This window comes from Trachemys scripta, chromosome 2 (assembly GCF_013100865.1).
Source record: "Trachemys scripta elegans isolate TJP31775 chromosome 2, CAS_Tse_1.0, whole genome shotgun sequence".
Classification (NCBI taxonomy): domain Eukaryota; kingdom Metazoa; phylum Chordata; order Testudines; family Emydidae; genus Trachemys; species Trachemys scripta.
The window spans coordinates 233,108,108-233,133,627 of record NC_048299.1 but is presented as its reverse complement, the minus strand read 5'-3'; the positions used below and the strand labels follow the sequence as shown (position 1 = coordinate 233,133,627).

The 25,520-nt window shown below is 42.7% G+C and overlaps 1 protein-coding gene across 3 annotated transcripts; it reads left to right on the top strand.

Moving 5' to 3' along the window:
• The first annotated feature begins 7,070 nt into the window (after positions 1-7,070).
• On the top strand, positions 7,071-23,685 carry LOC117871661 (myelin P2 protein-like). Of its 3 annotated transcripts, none has more exons than XM_034759451.1 (5): positions 7,071-7,171; positions 11,494-11,593; positions 17,413-17,585; positions 22,313-22,414; positions 23,554-23,685. In XM_034759451.1, exons 2-5 carry the CDS (start codon positions 11,521-11,523, stop codon positions 23,602-23,604), a joined length of 399 nt encoding a protein of 132 aa, XP_034615342.1. In that variant the 5' UTR covers positions 7,071-7,171; positions 11,494-11,520; the 3' UTR covers positions 23,605-23,685. The 3 variants fall into 3 exon arrangements, with proteins under 3 accessions (XP_034615342.1, XP_034615344.1, XP_034615343.1); XM_034759452.1 differs by lacking the exon at positions 7,071-7,171 and adding an exon at positions 11,202-11,284; XM_034759453.1 differs by lacking the exon at positions 22,313-22,414.
• The last annotated feature ends 1,835 nt before the right edge of the window (positions 23,686-25,520 follow it).

The window sequence follows — 25,520 nt, the reverse complement described above, 5'->3', positions numbered from 1 at the left end:
GCCCCGCGGGCCCGGCTCCCCGACCCCGGCCCCGCGGGCCCGGCGCGCCCCCCGGCTCCCGGCCCCGCGCCCAGCCCGGCCCGGCACCATGCCCCCGGCCCCGGACAAAGAGGCCCCGGCCGAGCCTCCCGATTTTCCCGGACATGCCCGGCTTTTGGGGATTTCCCCCCGGACGGGGATTTGAGCCCCCAAAAGCCGGACATGTCCGGGAAAATCCGGACGTATGGTAACCCTAGTGTATTGTCATTGACTTCAATGGGAGCAGGAGCAGGCACAACATTTTATTATTTGTTCAGCTCTGTCTGCAAACTGTAGATAATTGAGATTTTGATTTTAGAGGCTGACCCGCCAGCTTTGCACACCAGTTCTTTTCTGCTGTCCAGGGATTAACAGCTTGATGACAGAAGGGGACAGACTTTGTTCACTGGCCCACTGTTTTCTTCTTCACTGAGTTCTGAGGGTAAGATTCCAGAGTACAGAAGCCCCTGTAGCCCCGGCTGAACTTGGGAGCAGCTGCATGCTTACCAGCCAGCCATTGCTTTTCACTGTGCTCCAGGTTTGAGTGAAGAAGAGCACAGGACAGTGTCAGAGCATGTAACTGAGTCTTGAATAACAGGGGGTTCAGTTAACAGAAATTATAGTGTAAAATATTTTTATTTTGTTCTTTTTACCTGGATCAGTAAAGTTGCTTGTGAATGAGCTATATTCCCTTTTTAATCATCACCTGGGACCTAGTCCAGCAAAGCACTTTAACTCATGCTTTAATTTTATGCCTGAATCGTCACATGACTTCATAGAGTATTCTGTGGGACTACCCACATGCTTAAAATTAAGCATGTGCTTAAGTACCATGTTAAATCAGGGCTCTCTGCTTGACACCCAAATGGAAATTCTGGACGGGCAGCTTCACTGAGTTTTAGGGCCTCATTAGATGAGACAAACATTATTTTAATAATTGGGTTTGTTGAATCCTCCTTTGTCTAATTCAGTAATAGGAATTATGTTCTCAGCCGCTTTTGTGGCTGACAAATCCCTCCATTTTGCTGCAGCACTTTATCTCACACAAAAGCCATTTACTGCTTTTTATACTTCTCCGCCACAAATGTTAGCCTTGTAATTAACAAGCTTTTGAGAATGATTAATGCCTCAGCTAAGATTCAGAGTGTAATACATCTCAACAGCTGTTTCTGGTATTGCAAAGCAATGTGATTTACCTTAATCCATATACAGAAGTGTTGAAGGTTAATTGCAATCACCATTAGGTCTGCTAGAAACAAACAAAAAAATACACAATATAGATTAATAGAAGAGTTCACAAACATTACTAGCATTTCAAGCAATAGAAATGATTATGTTTAGTATATTCAGCATATCTAGCAATAACTCATGCTGGCTTTTCCTGGAGAAAAGTCTGTAGCAAACTACCAAGATTAGATAAAAATTCTTATGACTAACAGTACAAGGTTATTTTAATTAAATTGTATCATATGCACAAAGATACAGAATAATATTTTTTAAGTAGCGCAACATGCCTATGCTATATTACTGTATAATAGAGCAATGGGAGTGTTGTGGTTAAGACACTGGACTGGATTTTGGGAGACCTGGGTTTAATTCTCAGTTCTGCTACAGACTTGCTGTTTGGTCATGGGCAAGGCATTGAATCTCTCTGTGTCTCAGTTCCCCATCTGTAAAAAGTGGGGATAATAATAGTTGCTTTCTCCTATCCTAGATCTTTCTTGACTATTTAGATTGTAGAGACTGTCTCATCCTATGTGTATATACATACATCACCCAGCACAATGGGGTCCAGATCTTGGTTACAATGCAATACAAAACTATTGTATCATTTGTAGTCTCACACTTCACTATCAGCTTGAATAGAGAAGTTTATGTCTGGTCAACAGGACTGTACTGGAGAGCTAATCGAAAATTCCTATAACAAATGGATGTTAGTCCTGGGTCCAGGGAGCACATAAAGCCATACTGGAAAAGATAACTAAATCTGTTCAGCACTGGCAATGAAATTTTCAGCTTAGTCAGAGAAATGCAGACAATAAACAGCCACCTACACCTTGATACAGCTGCTAGGACTGTTATCAGCCTTTCACTGAACTGACTGATTTATTTCAATGTACACATTTCCTTTATCTGAACTCTAAGCACATTGCAAATTTTTACAACTTTTGGGCCATCAACAGAAAACTTCCAACTTCACTCAGTGTGGTCAGAACAAATGTACTCGCTATGCAGAGGAAATGCTGGACTGCTTTAAGAACATAGCTGTCTCTATGTGGAATCTCCCCTATTCCCCAGATATATATTACAGGATCAGGCTGAAGCTGTACAATATGTCACCTAATCCTGCAGCCGTTACTCCCACAAGTAATGATTCTTACTTATGTGAACAGCTGATTTCAAACTGCCACTGAATGTCTTGTCATTGTGTGCTCATAAGACTTCAGAAGGACTCCTCACATGTGTCCAGCAATCCCAGAGTCAGAGGCTTACATCTTCAGTGGTATTTAAGCTTCCAACTTCCACTGAAATCAAATACCTAAGAGTAAATAAAACTTTAGCCATAGTCACTCTGACCATACAGTTAATGCATGAGAAACCTGACTCTCCAAATCCCCTTTCAGCTTCCTGACAGTGATTCTATTTCTCCTTCCTACTTCTATGGGACAGTTTATTTTTTCTCTGACAGATTTAAGACAATGATACTTTGCCTTTACATCCTATTAGCAGGGTTAGGGGCCCAGGCACAGTATTGCTCTTCTTTCTTCAATTTGTTTTTAAATTTATGGAGAGTTGTGGGTGGTGGTGGAAAGAGCCATTTTCCTACAGCGAGGATGACAATGTAAGTACCTGGAAAGAAAGATACAATAACCAAGTCAGTAGCAATCACCTTGCTGAGAAATGTATACACTCCAATTTAAATTCAAGGGGCCGAGCACTCTGGCTCAGTACTTTGCATGCTCAAGCCTGATATGATTTAATAACATATTAAGTACTGACAATTTGCTAAACAGTGACCAAGACACAAATGTAAAGACAGTCCCTGCCTAGATTTGTTTATCAGCATCACCATATTTGTGGTGAGAAGGAGTTTTCCACCAGGTCAGTTTTCACCTTCCTCTGCAGCATGGGGCACGGGTCACTTGCAGGTTGGCAAGTGCAGGGGTTGGCAACCTTTGGCACGCGGGCCAATGGGCAGCATCAGGATCAAGCCCTTAGATATTAGTTAAGCGCTTGTAAAACCTTGAACAAAATGGGTTGAATTGAGACAATATACGGTACTCAACATCCAAATCTTTTAGAAGGGCATAGTGTGCGATCCGTGAATTGTCTTTAGTCTGGTAGGAGTTGTCAACATTTTTGTCAGACGTTCAGAATGACAGCCTCAGGGGATCCACAGGTTTTCACAGATTTCATTCTGATCTGTTAAACACACTCTTGATAGAACCAGCTAGGAGCTATTAGAGCTCTTAGGGCTGCTGTGTGTCTTCTTTGTAGTTGCTGCACGGTTCATCTTTAAGGCTGTAATAAACTCAGCTAGCCTGTTGAAACATGCACTGTCATATTCTGATCTCAGCCTTACAGATGTTCTCACAGATACTCTTTTCTCTCTCCACATTCAGTACAATCTGCCCAGCCCAAATATTTCACAGTGCACTCAGCGTGCTTCCTGCTTTGTGGCCATGAGAAGAGTAAAAGAGAAGTCTCAATTAAAAAGAACATATTTCGTCTAGCACAACACTAATTTGAAAAATACACTTAGCTATTTCCTGTTGGTGGCACCATTAGTATTACCAAACCCCGGGATGAGGAGGTTTGCTGCTCTCCCCAAAGTAAACAATCCGAGAAATAAGAAGCAACATACAGAGAACTACATGGACTTTTTCAAACATGCAAGGGGAAAAAAAGGAGAACAATTTTGAAACCACCCTGTAGAATTCTATAGCTGCAGTATAATCCTCTCTTAAACTGTATAGGTGAATTTTAAAATTCTAAGAAAAGGATATAATTGCTACTAAAAGTCAGGTCTCTTCTAAGTCCTGTGGTAAGTGAGGCTCAGAAAAGCCTCCAGCCCCTGCAATTACAGGGAAATGATTAGATGATATGTGTCCTGTCGTCAGATGGCACCGATATGGTGCTCTGCTCTTGTTCAATGTTGATAACAGTCAGCTGTGTGCGTGTGTTCCCTCTGTGTGCTGCCCCGGCTCTGCAGATCGCTGGCACCACAGACCCCAAGAGACCACAGACTCCGATAAGGTACGAGGACACCCGGCCACGTTTATTGTCAAACGAAGCACAGTAATAGTTTCCAGCAGACTCTAAGGCCATACTACGAATACGTGCTCTCTGACAATGGACAGAGCTCAGTCAGTGGTGGGACACTCCACTGCCTCCTAGGCTGGACAAAGACACTGACCCAAGGATGCATTCTTATACACAGGTACAAACAAGTTACACATCACTCCTGATGTATTGAGGTAAAACCCCTCTGCATATTGGGGTGCTGCCTTTCTCCTGGTATGTTAGTTTGAACAAACAAGTCTATCCATCATATTATCCTTTTGACCCTGTCTTTTAGAATGGGTCATTATTTCTGTGGAATGTGTTTGTACCGGACTGTTCTGGTGCCATCCTGGTCCATGTTTATCCTATTAGTGCTTGATACCCTTTAGATATGTGTATACACCCAATTAGCAGCCTTCCTCTTGCCAACTTTTGTGAGCAGGGCCTTCCTCTAGCTCACAGCTTAACTTTGCTTTATGTTAGCAAAGTCTTAACCATGCCTTTGGTTCAGGCCTCAAGCCTCATACCAGGCCTCTGATACCAAAGATTTATGTTTCACAGCGAGGGTAATTATCCATTTGAACAATGTATCTAAGCATGTGGTGGATTTGCCATCATTTGAAGTCTTTAAATCAACATTGGGTGTTGTTCTAAAAGATATGCTTTAGCTACATTAAAAGTTATGGGTTTCATGCAGAAATTACTGGTAAGGTTTTACGGTTTGTTTTATGGAGGAGGTCAGACTAGATGGTCCTAATGGTCCCGTCTGACCTTAAAAATCTATGAATCTTATGTGGAAACTGACTGTTATATGTGGGTTGCACTGAATACAGTAAATTGTCGGTAACTTTACTGTGTTTATGTATAAAGCAACAGAGGGTCCTGTGGCACCTTTAAGACTAACAGAAGTATTGGGAGCATAAGCTTTCGTGGGTAAGAACCTCACTTCTTCAGATGCAAGTAAGAAGAGAAGGTTCTTACCCACGAAAGCTTATGCTCCCAATACTTTTGTTAGTCTTAAAGGTGCCACAGGACCCTCTGTTGCTTTTTTACAGATTCAGACTAACACGGCTACCCCTCTGATACTGTGTTATGTATAGATACAGCTGCATGTTAATTGGAATTTCCCTGATGAAATTGCATCACTTTAAGATTCTCACAGAACCATGGTTTTCAACCTCTGGTCCGCAGACCGCTGGGAGTCCATAGATTATGTCTAAGGTTGAAAAGGCTGAAAATCACTGTAATAGAACAAATATGCAACTAACGTTTCAAAATGAACTCACCCCAGCTCTCACCCCACTGTGCTTTTTACTTGTCATATGTGATTTAATTCTTATATAACTTACTCACAACAACCCATGTCTTTTCCCTGTAATCTTGTTTTATGCCTCTGTTTGTGGTTTTATTTATTTTTTGTACATTAGTTTGAACTGTAAAATGACTGTTCTTCGTCAAAGGTTAATCTTGTTTTTGCTGAAACCAAGGGCAACCCTGCCTGTGGTGGAGTTCTTTTAAGAGTTGGCATCCGAATGTAAAGGAATGTTGTGATAAGCGAGATGCACATTGAAAAATACAGCACTACAAAAGGCATATTTCAAGTACTGTATGCAAGGGCAGCATTTGAGGTTTCAATTCCAGTGTTGCCAACTCTCACAATTTTATCATGCATCTCATGATGTTTGGGGGTTTTCTTGAAGCAGCAGCTCTTGGACTGTTGGGATTACAACCTTCTATTTGAGAAGAAAAGTAAGTGTCTAGCCCTCATGATGGCAGAGAACAACCTGAAAATTCAAAACAAGTGAACTTTAAGGCCTGGTCTACACTAGGAGGGGGTGTTGATGTAAGACACACAGCTTCAGCTATGGGAATACCGTAGCTGAAGTCGACATATCTTATTCCGACTTACCTCCCATCCTCACGGCGTGGGATTGACGGCCGCGGCTCCCCCATCGACTCCTCTACCACCGCTCGCTCCGGAGTCGACGGGGAGCACGTTAGGGGATCGATATATCGCATCTTAACGAGACGCGATACATCGATCCCCGATAAATCGATCGCTACCCGCCGATACGGCAGGTAGTCTGGACATACCCAAAGGCTCAGAATCGAGAAGGCAAATATAAAGTAACCGACATGCACTTGGTTTCAGCAGGAAAGAGGTTAATTGTTTTGACAAAAAACAGTCAGAAATATATATAATGATTCTTTCTCTGTCACCTTGCATTGTGCCTCTATGTATAGTTTTATTTATTTTTGTACATTGGTTTGAACTGTAACATGACTGTTTTTTTATATAATGATTTTAAGTCTATCTCACGATTTTGTGGGGCCTGATACATGATTTTTGAATACTTGGGATTGGAAATACTGTGATTCATCCCACAGACCCAGTGCATACCCAGCATGCCATTTTAGGCACAGTGAACATCTGATGGAAGTGAGTGAACATCTGATGGAAGCTCTTTCTATTTCTGAAAGTCCAGCCATGGTCTTTTCATATCCCTTTGAACATCTAAGAATACCTCTTCCCTTGATGAACGAAGTAGAGAAGCATGAACCTTGGGAATAGGACTCCAAATTTTGGTTTCTCATTCAGAACCAGACAGTCAAGCTTAACCAGTACAGGCAATATTTTTTAAGGAGCCCCCACAAATATTTCTGTATGTGTCATCTGTGCAGAGCGTGGAGGTCAGGCTTCTTGAGCAGCAGGGGGAGCCATTTCTACAAGTGCCAAGTGAAAGCTGTGGGCTGGTTCTAAACAGCAAGGCCCAGGGCCTAGCATAGCTTTGAGGAAGGAGACTAGCCCACAGGCTGCAAGAGCCATCAGCCCTTAGGCAAGGAAATCAGGGAGGTAGTCCAGTTAAAGGTGAGTGATGCAATTTTCTAGTATCTGTGTCCAACTACATCATTCATATTCATGAACGGATTGAATTGTTAATCTCAAGGTTTGCAATACTGTTGTTAAATTTAGACTGAGTCGGGCAGAAGGTGATTGTGATTTATAGAGACTTTTAAGGCTATTGAGAGGTTGGAATAATCTAGGGTTATGTTCAGTAGGGCAGAAGTACAGATACGTTTGCCATTTCAAACTGCAGAGGCTCATACTTTAGCTCTGGATGACCAGCTTCAGTCACCAGAGATAACTAAGATGATGGTCATCACACTTAAACAATAGCCATTTTAATGTAGTGGGACCTCTCAACATTTTCTTCTGTTTTAACAGGCAGCTCCGTATTGCTGCCACCAAGCATGCAAAAATCATGAGTCAGACCCCATAAGACTGACTTAAAAATGAGATTTTCAAAAGTAATAGATTTGGGGTTCTTTTATTTCCCTGCTGGTTTTTGAGTTTTTAGGGTGCCATTTTCCAACGTTTTGTATAACCATTAGTGATAGAAACTTTGTTTTAAAATGAAAGCGGAGAGGCTCATGGAATCATAGAAATGTCGGGCTGGAAGGCTGATACGGGGCTGCCGGTGGGTGCTCAGAACCCACACCCCTGGAGTCAGCACCTATGCTATATGTGTGTGAGAAAGAGAATCTGTACTTTTTTCAGAGTAATAGCCATGTTAGTCTGTATCCGCAAAAAGAAGAACAGGAGTCTCTAATCTGTACTTTGTGCAAAAATGTCATGGTGGCAATTACTGGTTTTGCATGCACAAATGTGAATTTTCACATGTACTGTGATGAATATACAAATTTTGCAACTACATTTGTGCAGGCATATTGGAAATACATTCAGCTAAAAAAATTGTTTTCATAATAAATCATTATCTTTTCTGCCCCAGTCAGCCTGCAACTGAGCAAGATCTCTCCATGAATGTGTACAATGTCCTGTCCAGAATGGGAGAGTCACCTGGGATTTTTTTTTCAAAATAAAGGATATGTTGCACAAAATAATGTGATCCTATGACTTTCTGTATTTCTTTCTATATATTTGTGACTCCCAATTTTTTCATAATTTCAGATGCCCTAATAATTATTAGCCCCACGCACCCCAGCCACATTTTTGACAGCTTTCAGGCTCTACTAAATGGATTTTTAAAACATCGTATTTACTATTAATCACAGCCTTAACTGTTTCTCACTTTTAAATTCTCCATTGACCATGAGTAAGCTCTTAAGCCTACAAGCCCTTTCCCACTAATGGTACTTGCCTCCATAGAGGAGTTTCCCAATGTCTCAGACTGTCATTTTTAATCTTTAATAACTATTAGATGACACATATTTTAAATATGCATATGGCGACTCGCTCACCCATACACCCTCTTGTTCAGATTTATTTTAAAAGCTCTTCGGCTTCAGAGCAGTCTTGAATAACTTCACCAAGTCTCTCAAACTCTCTAAAACTAAACCTTTCGTTATGTATATCTCATTGGTGGGGGAGGGAAGCCCTAGATAAAATATTTGCAGATTTTCAAATGTGGACCATTTTTTATCCTCTAATCCTGGTCAGCAGAAGTAAATCTGAGCCTTAGTGACTCTTATATCTGTGAGATATCTTCATTTTCTTCAGTTCCAGTTGGTTCATACACTCATTATTTTAATCCTGCTCTACCCAGTACCATTTTCTTTCCTAAGTAATTGTTTAGGAAAAGGATTTAGTGAAAAGAAGATTAGAGAAATGTAAAGGCACTGCAGACTGTGCCACAATAAATTATACATTTTTAGCCTGCATAACTGGCTAATAATATCGCCAGAGAGATATAGAGCATATGGGTTAAGCTTCAACGCACCCTTGATTCCCATGTCACCTCACAAAGAGTCATGGGGTGACAGTCCTGCAGTATGAAGTGTTAAACTGTTCAACTTGTTATAACAGTTCTTATTACACTCCAGAGATCCTACAAAAGCCAGACACACAGGCATGAGAAGTATGTTGGTGTACTGACATCACAGAGTAATTGCTGAACAGGACCACCCACCCACAGCTCCCCAGTTACAAAATTAACACAAACTCCTAGACCTCAGAGCCGACAGACCAAATTTATTCTTGCTGTAACTCCAGCGAACTCAAGGTGTTACACCAGGGTTGGCCTGATGTGTTCTATGTGTTAGAGTAAAATGTCAAGGTAATTCCCAAGAAAATAGTACTGTAACAACAGCCTCAGTGATTATAAACAACCCTGCAGATTCAACATAGCATATAGGGAATGATAGAGTTTCAATGGTAGCAGAGAGCAAGGATGAATAAACAGCCTGATAGCAATAAAAAAAAATAACCCTCTGGATGTCTTTAGCAATCTACCACTAGTCTGGAATGACCCCTTGAAAACATGGTTGTCTATGTCAAACTTTAGAATGCCGCCAGTCTGGCCAGTGGTGCACTGCTAGCACTGTGGCTGTCTCCGCTTCCCACACTGGCGTTGGTTAGATGTATAGTACATTGGAGGTTGAGAGGTAGAGTTTCAGGTACTCTGATATTATATATTGTGTCAGCGGCCCTAGAGAGAGCGAAAACGGACTGAAGAGTCGTATGTGTCATGTGATGATGGTAAAGAATCACGGAGTCACTTTTTCCTAACAGTGAGCAATAATTTAGGCTAAAGAAAACAATACAAAGGGTAACGTAGGTAATTGTATCTGGCAAATTTACTTTCCCTTCAGTCTGTTTTCATGAATCTCACTCACAAACCTGCTTCACTCGCCTTCTCAGCAGCCAGGCAAAAAGGTGAAGTTCAGAAGCATTGTGACTTAGAGTGCAGTGATTGGTTGGAGAACACCAACTGCTTGCCAATCCCATTGTACCACTGCCATGACTCTTTGACAGTTGTCAGTGCCAACTGCCAGCTGCATATGGATGTGAGCCAGCACTTTCTCACCTACTGGTCAGTGGAGTTGTAGGCAGGTTCCCCGTGTCCTGCTCCTTGGATGCCTGCAGGGAAAGAGAAGCAGGCTCAGAACCCTAAATCAAAACACATTAGCAAAAGGTAGGTCCTGCTGTGTTATTTATTTTAAGCTTATTTTAAATATTTCAACCCTTAGCAGCAGCATCTCCAGGAACCGTGCAAAGCTGCCTCTCAGACTGGCCTCTACTGGAATAAAAGGCCCGTGGCATGGCTGACTTGAGCCCAGGGGGCCCAGGCTGCGGGGCTAAAAATTGCTGTTGACCCAATGTGAGGGTTTCAAAGATCAGGCTCCAGCATATCCATGATTTACCTCATCTGTTTGTGGGCCTTCAGGCTCAGATGCTCAAAGGAATTCAGGATCAATATCAATGGGAGTTAGGTATCTAAATAGCTTTGATTAGCTGGGCCTCAGCTACCATCTCTACCACTCTCCTTTCTCTCCTCAGAGCTTTCATCCTCTGTTCACACTCATCTGCCACTGTCTTTCAGACATTTCTTCCTGAATGTCATCAGCATGAAGTCAATATCTCAAAAACATAACTTCTCCTCTCTCCCACCTCTCATTTCTACTCCTGTCCCTCTCCTCTGCATCACACCTCAAACTTTAAGACCTGATATACCACATCTAAACTCACAAATACGTGGCACACCAGCTTCGCCTCCACTTTCCCTTCGCTAAGTCCCTCTTACATTTTCCCCCTCTCCAAGGCCCTTTCCTCAAGGTCTCTCTCTTAATCCCCTCATTTCCCTGGGCCACCCAAGTCACTGATCCAGCCAGTGTAAATTAGAACAGTCCCGAGTCTGCTCTAAATTATGTTCACCCCTATGACCAGAGGAGCACTTACCTCTGCTGAGAATCCAGCCCAATATATCCAACCCCCCCAAAGCAATCCACAATTAACCAATAAGACAAGACAAATATGTGTTTCATTGTGAGATTTTATGCTGTTTGGGGCGAAGTGAGGAAGCAGGAAGCAGATCCATTCCTGCTGCAGAATCTTTGCTCCCTTTTGTTTTTGCAGCTGTGTTTCATTAGTGCTCAGCCAGGCTGCTTTTCCCTATTGGATTTGAAAAGTTCATTATATGATGATGATTGTCTTCGCATGGAAATGCTGGGATAAATGTGAAGGGTTAGTAATGGGGGTTTCTGAAGACACTGTTCTGCCCTGATTAGCACATATTCAAGGCATATTAAAAACAAGATATTACTCCCTGTGCATTACACACCACATGCTTAGGGGCTAATCCAAAGCCCACTGAAGCTATTGGAAAGACTCACATTGACTTCACTGGGCTTTGGATCAGGCCATTAAAGCAGTTGGTTTTTTTTCCCCTTCAGACAGAGCGCTCCACTAAATCGGACAAAATGGTTGATCATCTCCTGGGAACCTGGAAATCAACCTCATGTGAAAACTTTGATGCATACATGAAAGAATTAGGTAAGAAATATTACAGGGTTTTAATGCATTTTCTTTTAATTTTAAGTGCCCTTTCTCTCTTTAATATACACTGTTTTAAAGTAGAAATAATCTGGGGATCTATTGCTTTCTTGTCACTTGCAAGCACAAAGGGGCGACCACTATGAGACAGTAGAGGAGGCTATGGGAAGTGGTGACATTCCTTTTTGATTAAGACTTTCACCACTATAGTGGACTCAAAATGACACTGCAGGTACTGATCCTCCATTGCCTGGGAATTGCCCAGATAATCTGCTACACCTGAAAAAAGCCTATGATATGTATAAAGTAACTTAATTAGTAATTCATTTGTGCATATTCTAGCCAGAGGTGGTTGTGTTAAAGATGATTCCCACTCCCTGAATCCTTTCTTGAGATAACATAAAAAGATGTGGGGTTTTTGCATTGATTTTGTTTCAATGGCTACATTTTTGCTTTTATACTGGAAAATTGCTATACTTGTAAAATGTGGACATGATAGTACCATCAAAACCCCAAATCCTGTTAAAATACCAAGACCTCCTTCAACTAAGCCAAGAGTTGGAAGAAGCCACTGCAAATAAGAGGAAAAGTGATGGTACATGTTCAGTTGCCGAATAGAGCCAATCAATTAAAATGAGCATCATTTTTGCAATAACCTAATATTGGGTTCTCCTTAATAGTACTACCAAACACTTCTCATACCTCAAATATGACAGTATCATGACAGTCAGGGCCTGCTCCAGCTTTTTTGCCGCCCCAAGCGGCGAAGAGGGAAAAAAAAAAAAAGACGCGATCGACGGCACTTTGACATCTGCTCTACAGTGCTGCTTCATTCTTCGGCGGCAATTTGGCGGCCGGTCCTTCCCTCCAAAAGGGACTGAGAGACCCGCCGCCGAATTCCCATCTGAACACCCGGACGTGCCGCCCCTTTCCATTGGCCGCCCCAAGCACCTGCTTCTTGTGCTGGTGCCTGGAGCCGACCCTGATGACAGTGACATCACTGATTCCCTAGTACCAATTGACAATTGCTGGCTTGTTTCTACAGTCTGCCTCCAAGGCTGCTGACACCATTCTGAGACATGGCTGTTTGCTCTACATAAAACTTTATTAAAGGACTTGCAATTATAAGCCAAGCCCTACCCCAAAATGTGGTGATTTAGGCACAATGTAACCCAGATTTGAACAAACCTATACGCTCCCCCCCTGATTACCCTTTATGTTTTTTCTAGGGATGTCTCAAAAGCTCACCAGATCTCCCCTAATAAATTGTTTCAGCTTGTTTTGGTGCTACAATCTTTCTCAAATACAGGCTTTTTGAGGCATAAACTCTGAAGGGATCGGTTTGTCTCTGTCCTGGGAACAAAGGGCTTAACTAATAATGATTCCCCCAAAACACAAAGCCTCATTTGTGTTTGGCTTTCCATTCATTGGTCAGTCACTGGCAGAGCTTTATCCAACATAGGTAAGGCTGCAAGCAATGAATAAATGAGCCCTTACCATGATCAGGTCATACAAAGGAGACTGTCTAAGCCATACTTTTAATCTTGCCTCATAAAGTGCATTCTGAAGTGCAAGGTACCCATGTCTATTTAAAACTCTTTCTGGGCACCTTGTAGTAAACTTTATGAGGAAGGTATTAAAAGTAGTGTGTGGAGAATGAGGAAGATGTCTGTATTATTTTGTATGAATATATGTGTCAGTGTTTACCTGCTGGGTATTATTCTGGCTGACTACTCAGAGTTAAATCACAGATTCATAGAACCATAGATTCTAAGACCAGAAGGGACCATTGTGATCATCTAGTCTGAGCTTCTATGTAACACAGGACATAGAAAGAACATCCTGAAAATAATTCCTTAGGCAAATCTTTTAGAAGAACATCCAATCTGGATTTAAAAATTTTCAGCGATGGAGAATCCACGTTGGTAAATTTCTCTAATGGTTAATTACTTTCACTGTTAAAAATGTACACCTTATTTCCAGTCTAAATTTGCTAGCTTCAATTTGCAGCCATTGGACTAGGCTATACTTTGCTCTGCTAAATCAAATAGCCCATTATCAAATATTTATTCCCCAGGTGGGTACTGGTAGACTGTAATCAAGTCACCCCTTAACCTTCTGTTTGTTAAGCTAAATAGTTTGAGCTCCTTGAGTCTATCATTAGAAGGCAGGCTTTCTAATCCTTTAATCCAGGCCTGCGGGCTGGAGCCTCCCATTGCTTCATTTAATCTGGCCCATGACAAGTTTCTGCATTGCCGGCCAGAGGCCCCGAGTCTTGGCGCCCCCCCCATTGGGCTGGAGCCGCGAGCACCGGCTTGCCCCGCTGTGGGGGAAAGTTAGAGTTGGCTCCAGCTCCCGGAAATAACCGGCATGTCCCTGTGGCTCCTAGGAGCAGAGGCGATCAGGGAAGCTCTGTGCACTTCCCACAGCGCCAGCTCTGCAACTCCCATTAGCGAGGAACTGTGGCCAATGGGAGCTGCTGGCGCGGGCAGCGCGCACCGCACAGAGACCCCTGGTCCTTCCACCTAGGAGCCGGACATGGGGGCTGCTTCCAGGAGCAGCGTGGAGCCAGGGCAGGCAGGGAGCCTGCCTTAGCCCCGCTGCACTGCCGACCAGCAGCCGCCTGAGATAAGCACCGCTCAGCCGGAGCCCACACCCCTAATGCCCCATGCCCAGGTCAGAACCCCCTCCCGCACCCAAACCCGTGCCCCAGCCTTGAGCCTCCTGCACCCCAAAACCCGGATTTCTGGCCCCACCCCAGAACCTAGGGGAAGCCCCGAGCCTCCCCCCCGCTTCTCCCCCCACGGGACTGTGTGTGGCCCATGACTAATTTTTTCTGTGGGCCAGTGGCCCCTGGTAGAAAAAAGGTTCCCCACCCCTCCTTTAATCATTCTCATGGCTCTTTTCTGAACCCACTCCAATTGATCAACATCCTTCTTGAACTGTGGACACCAGAACTAGAAACAGTATCCCAGCAGCAGTTGCACCAGTGCCAAATTCAGAAGTAAAATAATTTCTCTGTTCCTACTTGAGGTGTCCTGGTTTATGCATCCAAAGATTGCATTAGCCCTTTTGGCCACATCATCACACTGGGAGCTTCTGATCAGCTGATTATCCACCATGACTCACAAATCTTTTTCAGAGTCACTGCTTCCCAGGCTTGAGTTCTCTATCATGTAAGTATGGCCTACATTCTTTGCTCCTAGATGTATAACTTTACATTCAGCTATATTAAAACACATATTTACCAAGAGATCCAAATCGCTCTGTATCAGTGACATGTCCTCTTCATTCCTTACCACTCCCCTAATTTCTGTGTCATTTGCAAGCTTTATCAGTGAAAATTCTATGTTTTTTCTGAGGTCATTAATAAACAGGCCCGCCGACCGGGGCAGGGGAGGGGGGCAACTGCCCAGGGGCCTGGGTGATTTTAAATCGCCTGGGCGGGCCTCAGGGCTCCTAGGCATGCGTGACTTCTCCTTTGGGGCCCTGCGGGCCGGCACAATTGGCCAGCGCGGTCAGTCCTGGAAGTGACAGGTCGGTCCCGGAAGTCACTTTCGCCCCGGGCCCCGCACCCATGGGGCCCAGAATTGCTGTCGGCGGGCCTGTTGATAAAAATGTTAAATAGTGAAAGGCCAAGAACCAGTTTCTATAGGACCCCACTAGAAACATACCTGATGATTCCCTGTTAACAATTACAGTTAGCCAGCTTTTAATCCATTTAATGTGTGTCATGTTAATTTTATATCATTCTGGCTTTTTAATCAACAGGTTGTGCAAAACCAAGTCAAATGCTTTACATAAGTCTAAATATATTATGTCAACACTATTACCTTTATCAACCAAACTTGTAATCTCATAAAAAAGATATTAAGTCAGTCTGATGGGTTCTGTTTTCTATAACCCATGTTGATTGACATTCATTATATTACCCTCCTTCAAGTCTTCATTAACTGAGTCCTGTATCAGCCCCTCCATTATCTTACCCAGGATCAATGTCAGACTGGCAGTTTACTCAGATCATCCTGTTCAGCCTTTTTAAATACTGGCACAGCATTAGCTTTCTTTCAATCTTCTGGAACTTTCCCAGTGGTTTTTTTAGGTGATTTCACTTCCCCTCTAAGCCAGGGGAATAAAATCAAAGAAGGCTGATGCTGATGGTGGATGCAAGCAGGAAACAAAACAAGGACAGAGATAAGGTCTCTCCAGGGAGAATACCAGGGGTCCTTAAGAGAAACAACGGTTGAGATAGTTGTTGGAAAACTCTTGCCTGCCAGTTGCCAGAAGGCAGGGATGCCAGAACAGGAGGGGCCAGAGGGCCACGGCCCCTCACTTTTTATCAGCCGTAAGGGTGAGTAATGGAGGGGAGAGGGCAGATAGGAATGAGCAGGGAGCTAGGCTTCAGGGGGAAGGGAAAGCATGAGGGCAGGGCCTCAGGGAGAAGGGGCAGTATGAGGGCGGGCCCCCTGGTGGAAAGGAAGAGTGTGAGGCTGGGGGTTTGGGAGGTGTGGGGGAGCAGGGCCACAGTTCGGCCGCTGGTGGCCTCCCCACTTTTAGGGCACTTCCATCACTCCTGCCAGAAGAGTGACATCCTATTTTTCCAAGACCAGAGACTAAGATTAAAGGAACAACATCATCAAACAGGCATGGGGGTGGAGGGATAGCTCAGTGGTTTGAGCATTGGCCTGCTAAACCCAGGGTTGTGAGTTCAATCCTTGAGGGGGGCCACTTAGGGATCTGGGGCAAAAATCAGTACTTGGTCCTGCTAGTGAAGGCAGGGGGCTGGACTCAATGACCTTTCAAGGTCCCTTCCAGTTCTAGGAGATGGGATATCTCCATTAATTTATTTATTTATTTATAGTCTACTGAGGACCATTCTGCTAGTGACCATAGTTGATGGCATTACACCAAGCATCATGTAGTGAAGTCCCCATATCTGGTTAGGCAGAACATGCAGCAGACTGGGGACTTCCAGAGGCAGGGGCTCTGCAGGAAGTGCCTGAGATAGCTGAGCTCACCTAAGCATTGAGAGAAGTGATGGGCGGCAGGCAAGCCCCAGGCATGTGGGCCTTTTGTGGGTTTAACCTTTACCTCTGCTTGCTGTGTACCTTTGGGTGAATGGGCAATACGTCTGTTTAGAAGTAGCTGATTTGAGTCTCTTTAGTCAGGCACCTGAGAAGGAGCGTACCAATTGCACTTGAGCCTGTTGTGTTAACACAGTTGGGAACCAGGGGCGCTGCTGCTCTAGGATCCAGTGAAAGTGTGGTAGAACCATGGGTTTCACCCAGAGAAAGTGTAGGTAGCATAACCTGTGCCTTGAGGGGTTCATTCATGAAGCATTGCAAGGGGGTATAAGACACCACTTGTCCTGTAACTGTGGGAAGAAGGTAGGAATAGGGGGTGTAGCCTGCAGATTCAGTCTAAAGTGCGGGTGGGGGTGAACCTCAGAGTTCCACTCTAGAAAGAGTGCAGAGAAGTACAGGTAAAGGCGTGGAACTGGAAAGAGTGCTCACTGGGGAGATGGGGAGAGATCATAGGTGCCAATTGCTCCTGAGCCATCACATATGCATTAAAGTTCTTCATTGTGATCATGGAAGTTTTTTTTGCCCTGATTTAAAGCCCATTGATTTCAGTGAGCAATAAATTGAGCCCAGTCCTCACTAGGAAATTGCTAATGACTTGAAATATAAAGACCTATGTAAGCATCTGAGGATGTTTGCCATTCCCATCAGTGCCACTGTTCTCCTTCCTGAGACACTGAAATCCATAATGTTTTTTTTTCCTGGTAGTTTAAGAGATCTGAATTCTCTTGCTTACAGGAGTCGGCTTAGCCACCAGGAAACTGGGCACGCTGGCCAAACCCAGCATGACCATCAGTGCTGACGGCGATGTGGTAACCATCCAAACCAAAAGTGCCTTTAAAAATAATGAGATCTCTTTTAAGCTTGGTGAGGAGTTTGATGAAACCACACCAGATGACCGGAAAACCAAGGTGAGGATTAAAGCTGTTCTTCACAGTTCTCCCAATCTGCTGCAACAGGCACGGACAGTTCTTTTCCACATGATAATAACACATCTGCTAATTATCAGAGTGGATAATTAGATAAACACACCTGGAAAGCTCAGAGCAACTTAAGTAGAGCTTTTATATCCCCAAAAAAGGAGAAGAGCCAGATTCCATGAAGTACACTAGGAATTTTTTCCTTAGATTTATAGAGTTTAAGGACAGAAAGGATCATTAGATCATGTAGTCTAACCCAGTTACCTCTGTAACTTTGTACCTAGCTCAATAACTTATAGGTTAAAGCGCATCTAGAAGAAAGAATTCAATGGCGATAAATGCAAAGTAATGCACAGTGGAAAATATAATCCCAACTATACGTATAAAATGACGAAGTCTATATTAGCTGTTACCACGCAAGAGAGAGATCTTGGAGTCAGGGTAGATAGTTCTCTGAAAACATCCACTCAATGTGCAGCAGCAGTCAAAAAAGCGAACAGAACATTGAGAATTATTAAGAAAGGGATAGATAATAAGACAGAAAATATTATATTGCTGCTATATAAATCCATGGTTCGCCCACATCTTGAATACTACATGCAGATGTGGTCACCCCATCTCAAAAAAGATATATTGGAATTGGAGAAGTTCAGAAAAGAGCAACAAAAATGAATAGGGGTGTGGAATGGCTTCCGTATAAGGAGAGATTAATAAGACTGGGAGTTTTCAGCTTAGAAAAGAGACTACTAAGGGGGGATATGACAGAGGTATATAAAATCATGACTGGTGTAGAGAAAGTAAATAAGGAAGTGTTATTTACTCCTTCTCATAACATAAGAACTAGGGGTCACCAAATGAAATTAATAGGCAGCAGGTTTAAAACAAACAAAAGGAAGTATTTTTTCACACAACGCACAGTCAACCTGTGGAACTCCTTGCTAGAGGATGTTGTGAAGGCCAAGACTATACCAGGGTTCAAAAAAGAACTAGATAAATTCATGGATAGGTCTATCAGTGGCAGGGATGGTGTCCCTAGCCTCTGTTTGCCAGAAGCTGGGTATGGGCAACAGGGGATGGATCACTTGATGATTACCTGCTCTGTTCATTCCCTCTGTGGCACCTGGCATTGGCCACTGTCAGAAGACAGGAAAGATGGACCTTTGGTCTGACCCAAAGTGGCCATTCTTATGTAAGGCATCCAAACTGAACTTGAAGACATCAGTAGATGGAAAATTCACCATTCCCCTTGACAGTCTGTTCCAATGATTAATCACCCTCACTGTTAATATGTTCCTAATTTTTAATTTTAATTTGTCTGGCTTCAGTTTCCATCCATTGGTTCTTGTTATGCCTTTTTCTGCTAGCTTAAATTTACTATTCGGTGCTCCCCATGAATGTGCTTATACCTTGTAATCAAGTCACCACTGGTCTTTTTTATTTATTATTTTATTTTATTTTATTTTATTTTAATAAACTAAACCGATTGAGCTCTTTAAGTATCTCACTGAAAGGCATTTTCTCCATCCTTTGAATAATTTCGGTGGTTCATTTCTGCACCTTCTTCAATTTTTCAACACATTTTAAAACTGTGAACTCCAGAACTATACCCAGTATTCCAGTATTGGTCTGACCACTGCTGTATACAGAGGTGAAATCACCTTCCGACTCATACTCACTAATTCTCTGTTAATTCTCTGCTGTCACAATCCTAGTCATTCCCCCTTCTGGACACTCACCAGTCTGCTGCGTTTGGGTCTCAACATGGTGGTGCCATGTGCTTTAAGCTTCCTGTGGCTCTGGGTTTTTAGGCACACTCTCAGGATGCAGATCCTCTGTATAACACCTTTTTTGAGATCCCATGATCCAGCTGCCTAGGTCCTGAAATTAGTACTGGCTCCCTTCATCTTCCCATTATCTTAAGCACACCCTTTCCAAGGACTCCTAGCTTGTGGGAACTCTGGTTTACAGTCTCCAGGGACACATGATAGGTGAAGCACACAACACAAAGACTTAGCTAAAGGTTCCTAAACCAATCATTCTTTACTTTAGACAGCACAAAAATTACACAGCTCTAGACAATACAATAAAATATCTGTATATCATTCTTGCCTCAATTTTCTCATTACTCTGGAGTATTCTTCAGCATTTGGGACAGTGTCCTTTCAGGATTTCAAGTCCCATCTCTTGGACCTCTCTCCTCCATCCAGCTTCCTTTGACCTTGGCTGGTCTTGCAGTAAAAAAAATAAATAAAAAAATATCCCCTCTCTTTCCTAAAGCCTGCTCCTTCGCTTTTTAAACCCCTGTTCTGACAACTCTGCGCATTTGTTCTCCTGTTTGAGGATTTTCCACTCTCCACTTTCCCCCCCTGCAGATAAATTTGGTTAAACTAGTTTTCTTCCAGCTACATACCCATAGCCCTGTCAGAGCACAGTCATCAAGGTTAACAACTTCTTTTTCATAGAATCATAGGACTGGAAAGGACCTCATGAAGTCATCTAGTCCAATCCCCTGCACTCATGGCAGGACTATATTATCTAAACCATTCCTGACAGGTGTTTGTCTAACCTGTTCTTAAAAATCTCCAATGATGGAGATTCCACAACCTCCCTAGGCAATTTATTCCAGTGCTCAACCACCCTCACAGATAGGAAGTTTTTCCTAATGTCCAACCTAAACCTCCATTCCTGCAATTTAAGCCCATAGCTTCTTGTCCTATCCTCAGAGGTTAAGAACAACAATTTTTCTCCATCCTCCTTGTAACAACCTTTTATGTACTTGAAAACTGTTATCATGTCCCCTCTCAGTCTTCTCTTTTCCACACTAAACAAACCGAATTTTTTCAATCTTCCCTCATCGGTCATGTTTTCTAGACCTTTAATCATTTTTGTTGCTCTTCTCTGGACTTTCTCCAATTTGTCCAAATCTTTCCTGAAATGTGGCATCCAGAACTGGACACAATACTCCAGTTGAGGCCTAATTAGTGCAGGGTAGAGCGGAAGAATTGCTTTTCATATTTTACTTACAACACTCCTGCTAATACATCCCAGAATGATGTTCGCTTTTTTTTGCACCAGTGTCACACTCTTGACACATATTTAGCTTATGGTCCACTATGACCCCCAGATCCCTTTCAGCAGTATTCCTTCCTAGGCAGTCATTTCCCATTCTGTATGTGTGCAACTGATTGTTCCATCCTAAATGGAGTACTTTGTATTTGTCCTTATTGAATTTCATCCTATTTACTGCAGACTATTTCTCCAGTTAGTCCAGATCATTTTGAATTTTAATCCTATCCTCCAAAGCACTTGCAACCCCTCCCAACTTGGTATCGTCTGCAAACTTTATAAGTGTACTCTCTATACCATTATCTAAATCATTGATGAAGATACTGAACCGAACCGGACCCAGAACTGATCCCTGCAGGATCTGACTCGTTATACCCTTTCAGCATGACTGTAAACCACTGATAATTACTTTCTGGGAAGTTTTCCAACCAGTTGTGCATCCACCTTATGGTAGCTCCATCTAGGTGGCATTTCCCTAGTTTGTTTATGAGAAGATCATGTGAGACAGTATCAAAAATTTTCCTAAAGTCAAGATATACCACATCTTCCCCCAATCCACCAGGCTTGTTACCCTGTCAAAGAAAGCTATCAGGTTGGTTTGACACAATTTGTTCTTGACAAATCCATGCTTACTGTTACTTACCGTCACATTATTACTGTCTAGATGTTTGCAAATTGATTGCTTAATTATTTGCTCCATTATCTTTTGTTTTATATTTTTGTTTGTTCTGTAGCTTATTCCAAAAGGGGAGGGAAGGGATTGATGTGACAGGGACCTTGCCAGCCTCTGGCTGACTCATTACACATTGAGGCATTCAGTCACATGCAGTAATTTCACAAAATTAAGCAGAATTCATAAACTGTACTTAGACAGATTTCCACAATCACATTAGCTCTCTTTGCCATAGCATTGTACTGGGAGCTAAAGCTGAGTTGCTTGCCCACTATGACCCCTAAAATCCTTTTCAGAGATACTGCTTTCCAGGATACAGTCCCCTATTCTGTAGTTAAGGCCTACATTTCTTCTTCTAGGTATATCATTTTGTATATGGCTGTAATAAAATGCATTTTGTTTTAATGGGCCCAGTTGACTAACCAATCTAGATTACTCTGCCCTCATTAATTACTACTCTGGCAATCTGTTTCATCCATAAATGTTATCAGTAGTGATTTTATACATATTGCCAAAACATGAATAAAAATGTTGAATAGCATTGGGGCTAGTACCTAGCATTGCCCATCTATTTTACATGAAAGATCCCCAGATACCCAACATGATGAGCTGCAGGGATGGGCGACAGGGGATGGATCACTTGATGATTATCTATTCTGTTCATTCCCTCTGAAGCACCTGGCCCTGGCCACTATTGGAAGACAGGATACTCAGCTAGATGGACCTCTGGTCTGACCCAGTGTGGCCGTTCTTATGTTCAGTGTAAAACCCCAAGATAGAAAGTGGGACTTTCTGAGTGTTGAGTGAATCACTTCTTTAACCAGCATGACAATCAGCTCTTCTGGACCGGGGCTATCTTTTAATATATGTTTGTACAGAAACTAGCATAACTGGGGTATTGTGTGTGCCTCTGCTCTATAAATAATAATAATCTGGGCAGGATAGTCATGTTTTGCTTCTTTATGTTTTGTTTCTTCAGAGCATTGTGACTTTAGAAAATGGGTCATTAAATCAGGTCCAGAATTGGGATGGCAAAGAGACCACAATAAAGAGACAAGTGGTAGATGGGAAAATGGTGGTGGTGAGTGAATTCATTCTAGTTATCTGATCACTGAGGAATGCAAAGATGTAGAGATCATCTAAACAGTTATAGTTTTATTATACATTCCATTTTCTCTTTAAATAAATGTGGCTTATGTTAGAAATGTGATTGGTTGCATAGGGCAGGAAGAGAACATTAGAAAATAGGTTGAATCAAGTTAATATTATAGAATATGGGAGAAGAGGAAAGATGGCCTGGTGGTTAGCATAGAACCCAGAAGACATGTGTTCAAGTCCCTACTCCACCACACATTTCCTCTATAACTTTGGGCAAGTTACTTAGATTTAGACCCAGACCCTCAAAGGTATTTAGGTACGCAACTCCTGTTGATTTCAATGAGATTTAGGCACCTAAATACTTTTAAGGATGTGGGCCTTAGACTCTCTGTGCTTCAGTTCCCTCAACTGTAAAGTGGGGATAAAAGTACTTCCATATCTTAGAGGGGTGTTGTGAGGATAAATTCATTTAAGATTGTGAGGTGTTCAGATACTGTGGTTATGGGGGCCATATAAGTAAGACAGAAATGAAGAAGCTCAAAAGATGGCTGAATTCATATTAATATGAGTCTTTAACACAGGAATTGGCAACCTTTGGCAAGTACCCTGGCGGGCCGGGCCGGTTTGTTTACCTGCCGCATCGGCAGGTTCAGCTGATCGTGGCTCCCACTGGCCGTGGTTCACCGTCCCTGGCCAATGGGGGCTGCTGGAAGTGGTGCAGGCCGAGGGATGTGCTGGCTGCCGCTTCCCGCCGCCCCCATTGGCCTGAAGCAGTGATCCGCGGCCAGTGGGAGCCGCGATCGGCCGAACCTGCAGACGCGGCAGGTAAACAAACCGGCCCAGCCCGCCAGGGGGCTTACCTTGGTAGGCTGCATGCCAAAGGTTGTTGATCCCTGCTTTAACATATATTCTGATTTTTTTGTAAGTTGGAAGAAAATGTGAAAAGGGGAAATACTAATACCAATAGCCTTATAATATAGTTCAGTGCACATTTTTCTTTGCACAAACAAAATGGGTGAGAGGATTTTTCTTCTCCCTCTTTGTATTTAAAGTGGGATTGTCTTTACAGTTTTGCTGTGAGAAAGTACAACTGTTTCGGTGAACTCCTCTTTTGTCTTGTAGGAATGCACCATGAATGACATCACCTGCACTAGGATCTATGAGAAAGCCTGAAGAAACTCTGTTAGTACCCTGCTTGACTAAAAATTGGAGAATTAGAAACTTAACTGTTGTAGGTATTTAATAAAAAGCTTACACATGCAGTAAATACTTGTTGCCTATATACTGGCATCTATAGGCTATTGAGTGGTTGGGTTTTCTTAAAAAAGGTTGACAGTTCCTGATGTTAAATTTGCCTCACTAGAAGAATCTGCCCCATGACACCATTGATCCTAACAGCATTATGTACTTGCCACCAGCCACTTTTTTTTAAAATTCCATTTTGAAAAGAATTGTATGTGAGCCCTGAAAAAGTTTTCTAATTACTGGGTAATGCACACTCATTTCAGTGTTTATAGAAGATTCACAGTACCTTAGACACTGCCATTACAACTGGACCAGCTGAGGGAACAACGTAAGAACGGCCATACTGGGTCAGACCAATAGTCCATCAAGCCCAATAGCCTGTATTCCGACAGAGGCCGGGGCCAGATGCTTCAGGTGAAATGAACAGAACAGGGCAATTTATCCAGTGATCCATCCCCTGTCATTCAGTCCCAATTTCTGGCAGTCGGCGGTTTAGGGACACCCAGAGTATGTGGTTACATCCCTGACCATCTTGGCTAATAGATGAACTTATCTAATTCTTTTTTGAACCCAGCTATACTTTTGGCCTTCATAACATCCCCTGGCAGCAAGTTCCACATGTTGACTGAACATTGTGTGAAGAAGTACTTCCTTATGTTTGTTTTAAATTTCCTGCCTATTAATTTCAATGGGTGATCTCTGGTTCTTATGTTATGTGAAGGGGTAAATAACATTTCCTTATTACCTTTCTCCACACGATTCCTGATTTTATAGACCTTTGTCAGAACCCCCTCTTAGTCATCTCTTTTCTAAGCTGACAAGTCACACTCTTTTTAATTTCTCCTCCTATGGAACCTGTTCCATACCCCTAATATTTTTTTTGCCTTTCTCTGCACTTTTTCCATTTCTAATGTCTTTTTTAAGATGGGGATACCAGAACTGCATACAGTATTCAAGATGTGGGCATACCATGGATATATGTACTGGCATTGTGATATTTTCTGTCTTATCTCCACGTCTTCTAATGGTTCCTAACATTCTATTACCTTTTTTGACTGCTGCTGCACATTGAGCGTAAATAAGAACTATTTACAATGACTGCAAGATCTCTTTCTTGAGCAGTAACAGCTAATTTAGAGCTCATTTTGTATGTATAGTTGGGATTATGTTTTCTAATGTGCATTACTTTGCATTTATCAATACTGAATTTCATCAGCAATTTTGTTGCCCAGTCACTCAGTTTTGTGAGATCCCTTTGTAACTCTTTGCAGACAGCTTTGGACTTAACTATCTTGAGTAATTTTGTATGATGTTCACTTGTGGCTCTGATAACTCTTTTCTTTGCTATAGTTTCAAGCAATTTACCCACTACTGAAGTTAGGCTTACTGGCCTGTAATTGTCAGGATCACCTCTGGAGCCTTTTTTAAAAATCTGCATTACATTAGCTATCTGCCAGTCATCTGGTACAGAGGCTGATTTAAGTGATAGGTTATATATCACGGCTAGTAGTTCCGCAGTTTCATATTTGAGTTTGTAGAACTGGTGACTGCTGCCTCCTGTGTTGTGGCAACACTCAAGGCAAAGCTGGAGTACCTCTCCAGGGCGCAAGGCAGGGCAGATGATATGGAGGTCCTGAGTTGCCCATGAACCAGGACCCCCCCTCTCGGCATCACCAGTAAAATCCAGAGGAGAGGAAAAACCAATATGTCTGGTACCTGATCCGCTGCAAGAGTTGCTAGAAAGACACTAAAATATTAGTACCTGACCGCCTTTGGTGCTCCACTCCAGATTTTCTGTCGGAGTTTACTCTCATAGCCTTACATTCTCCTGAATTCACCCACAA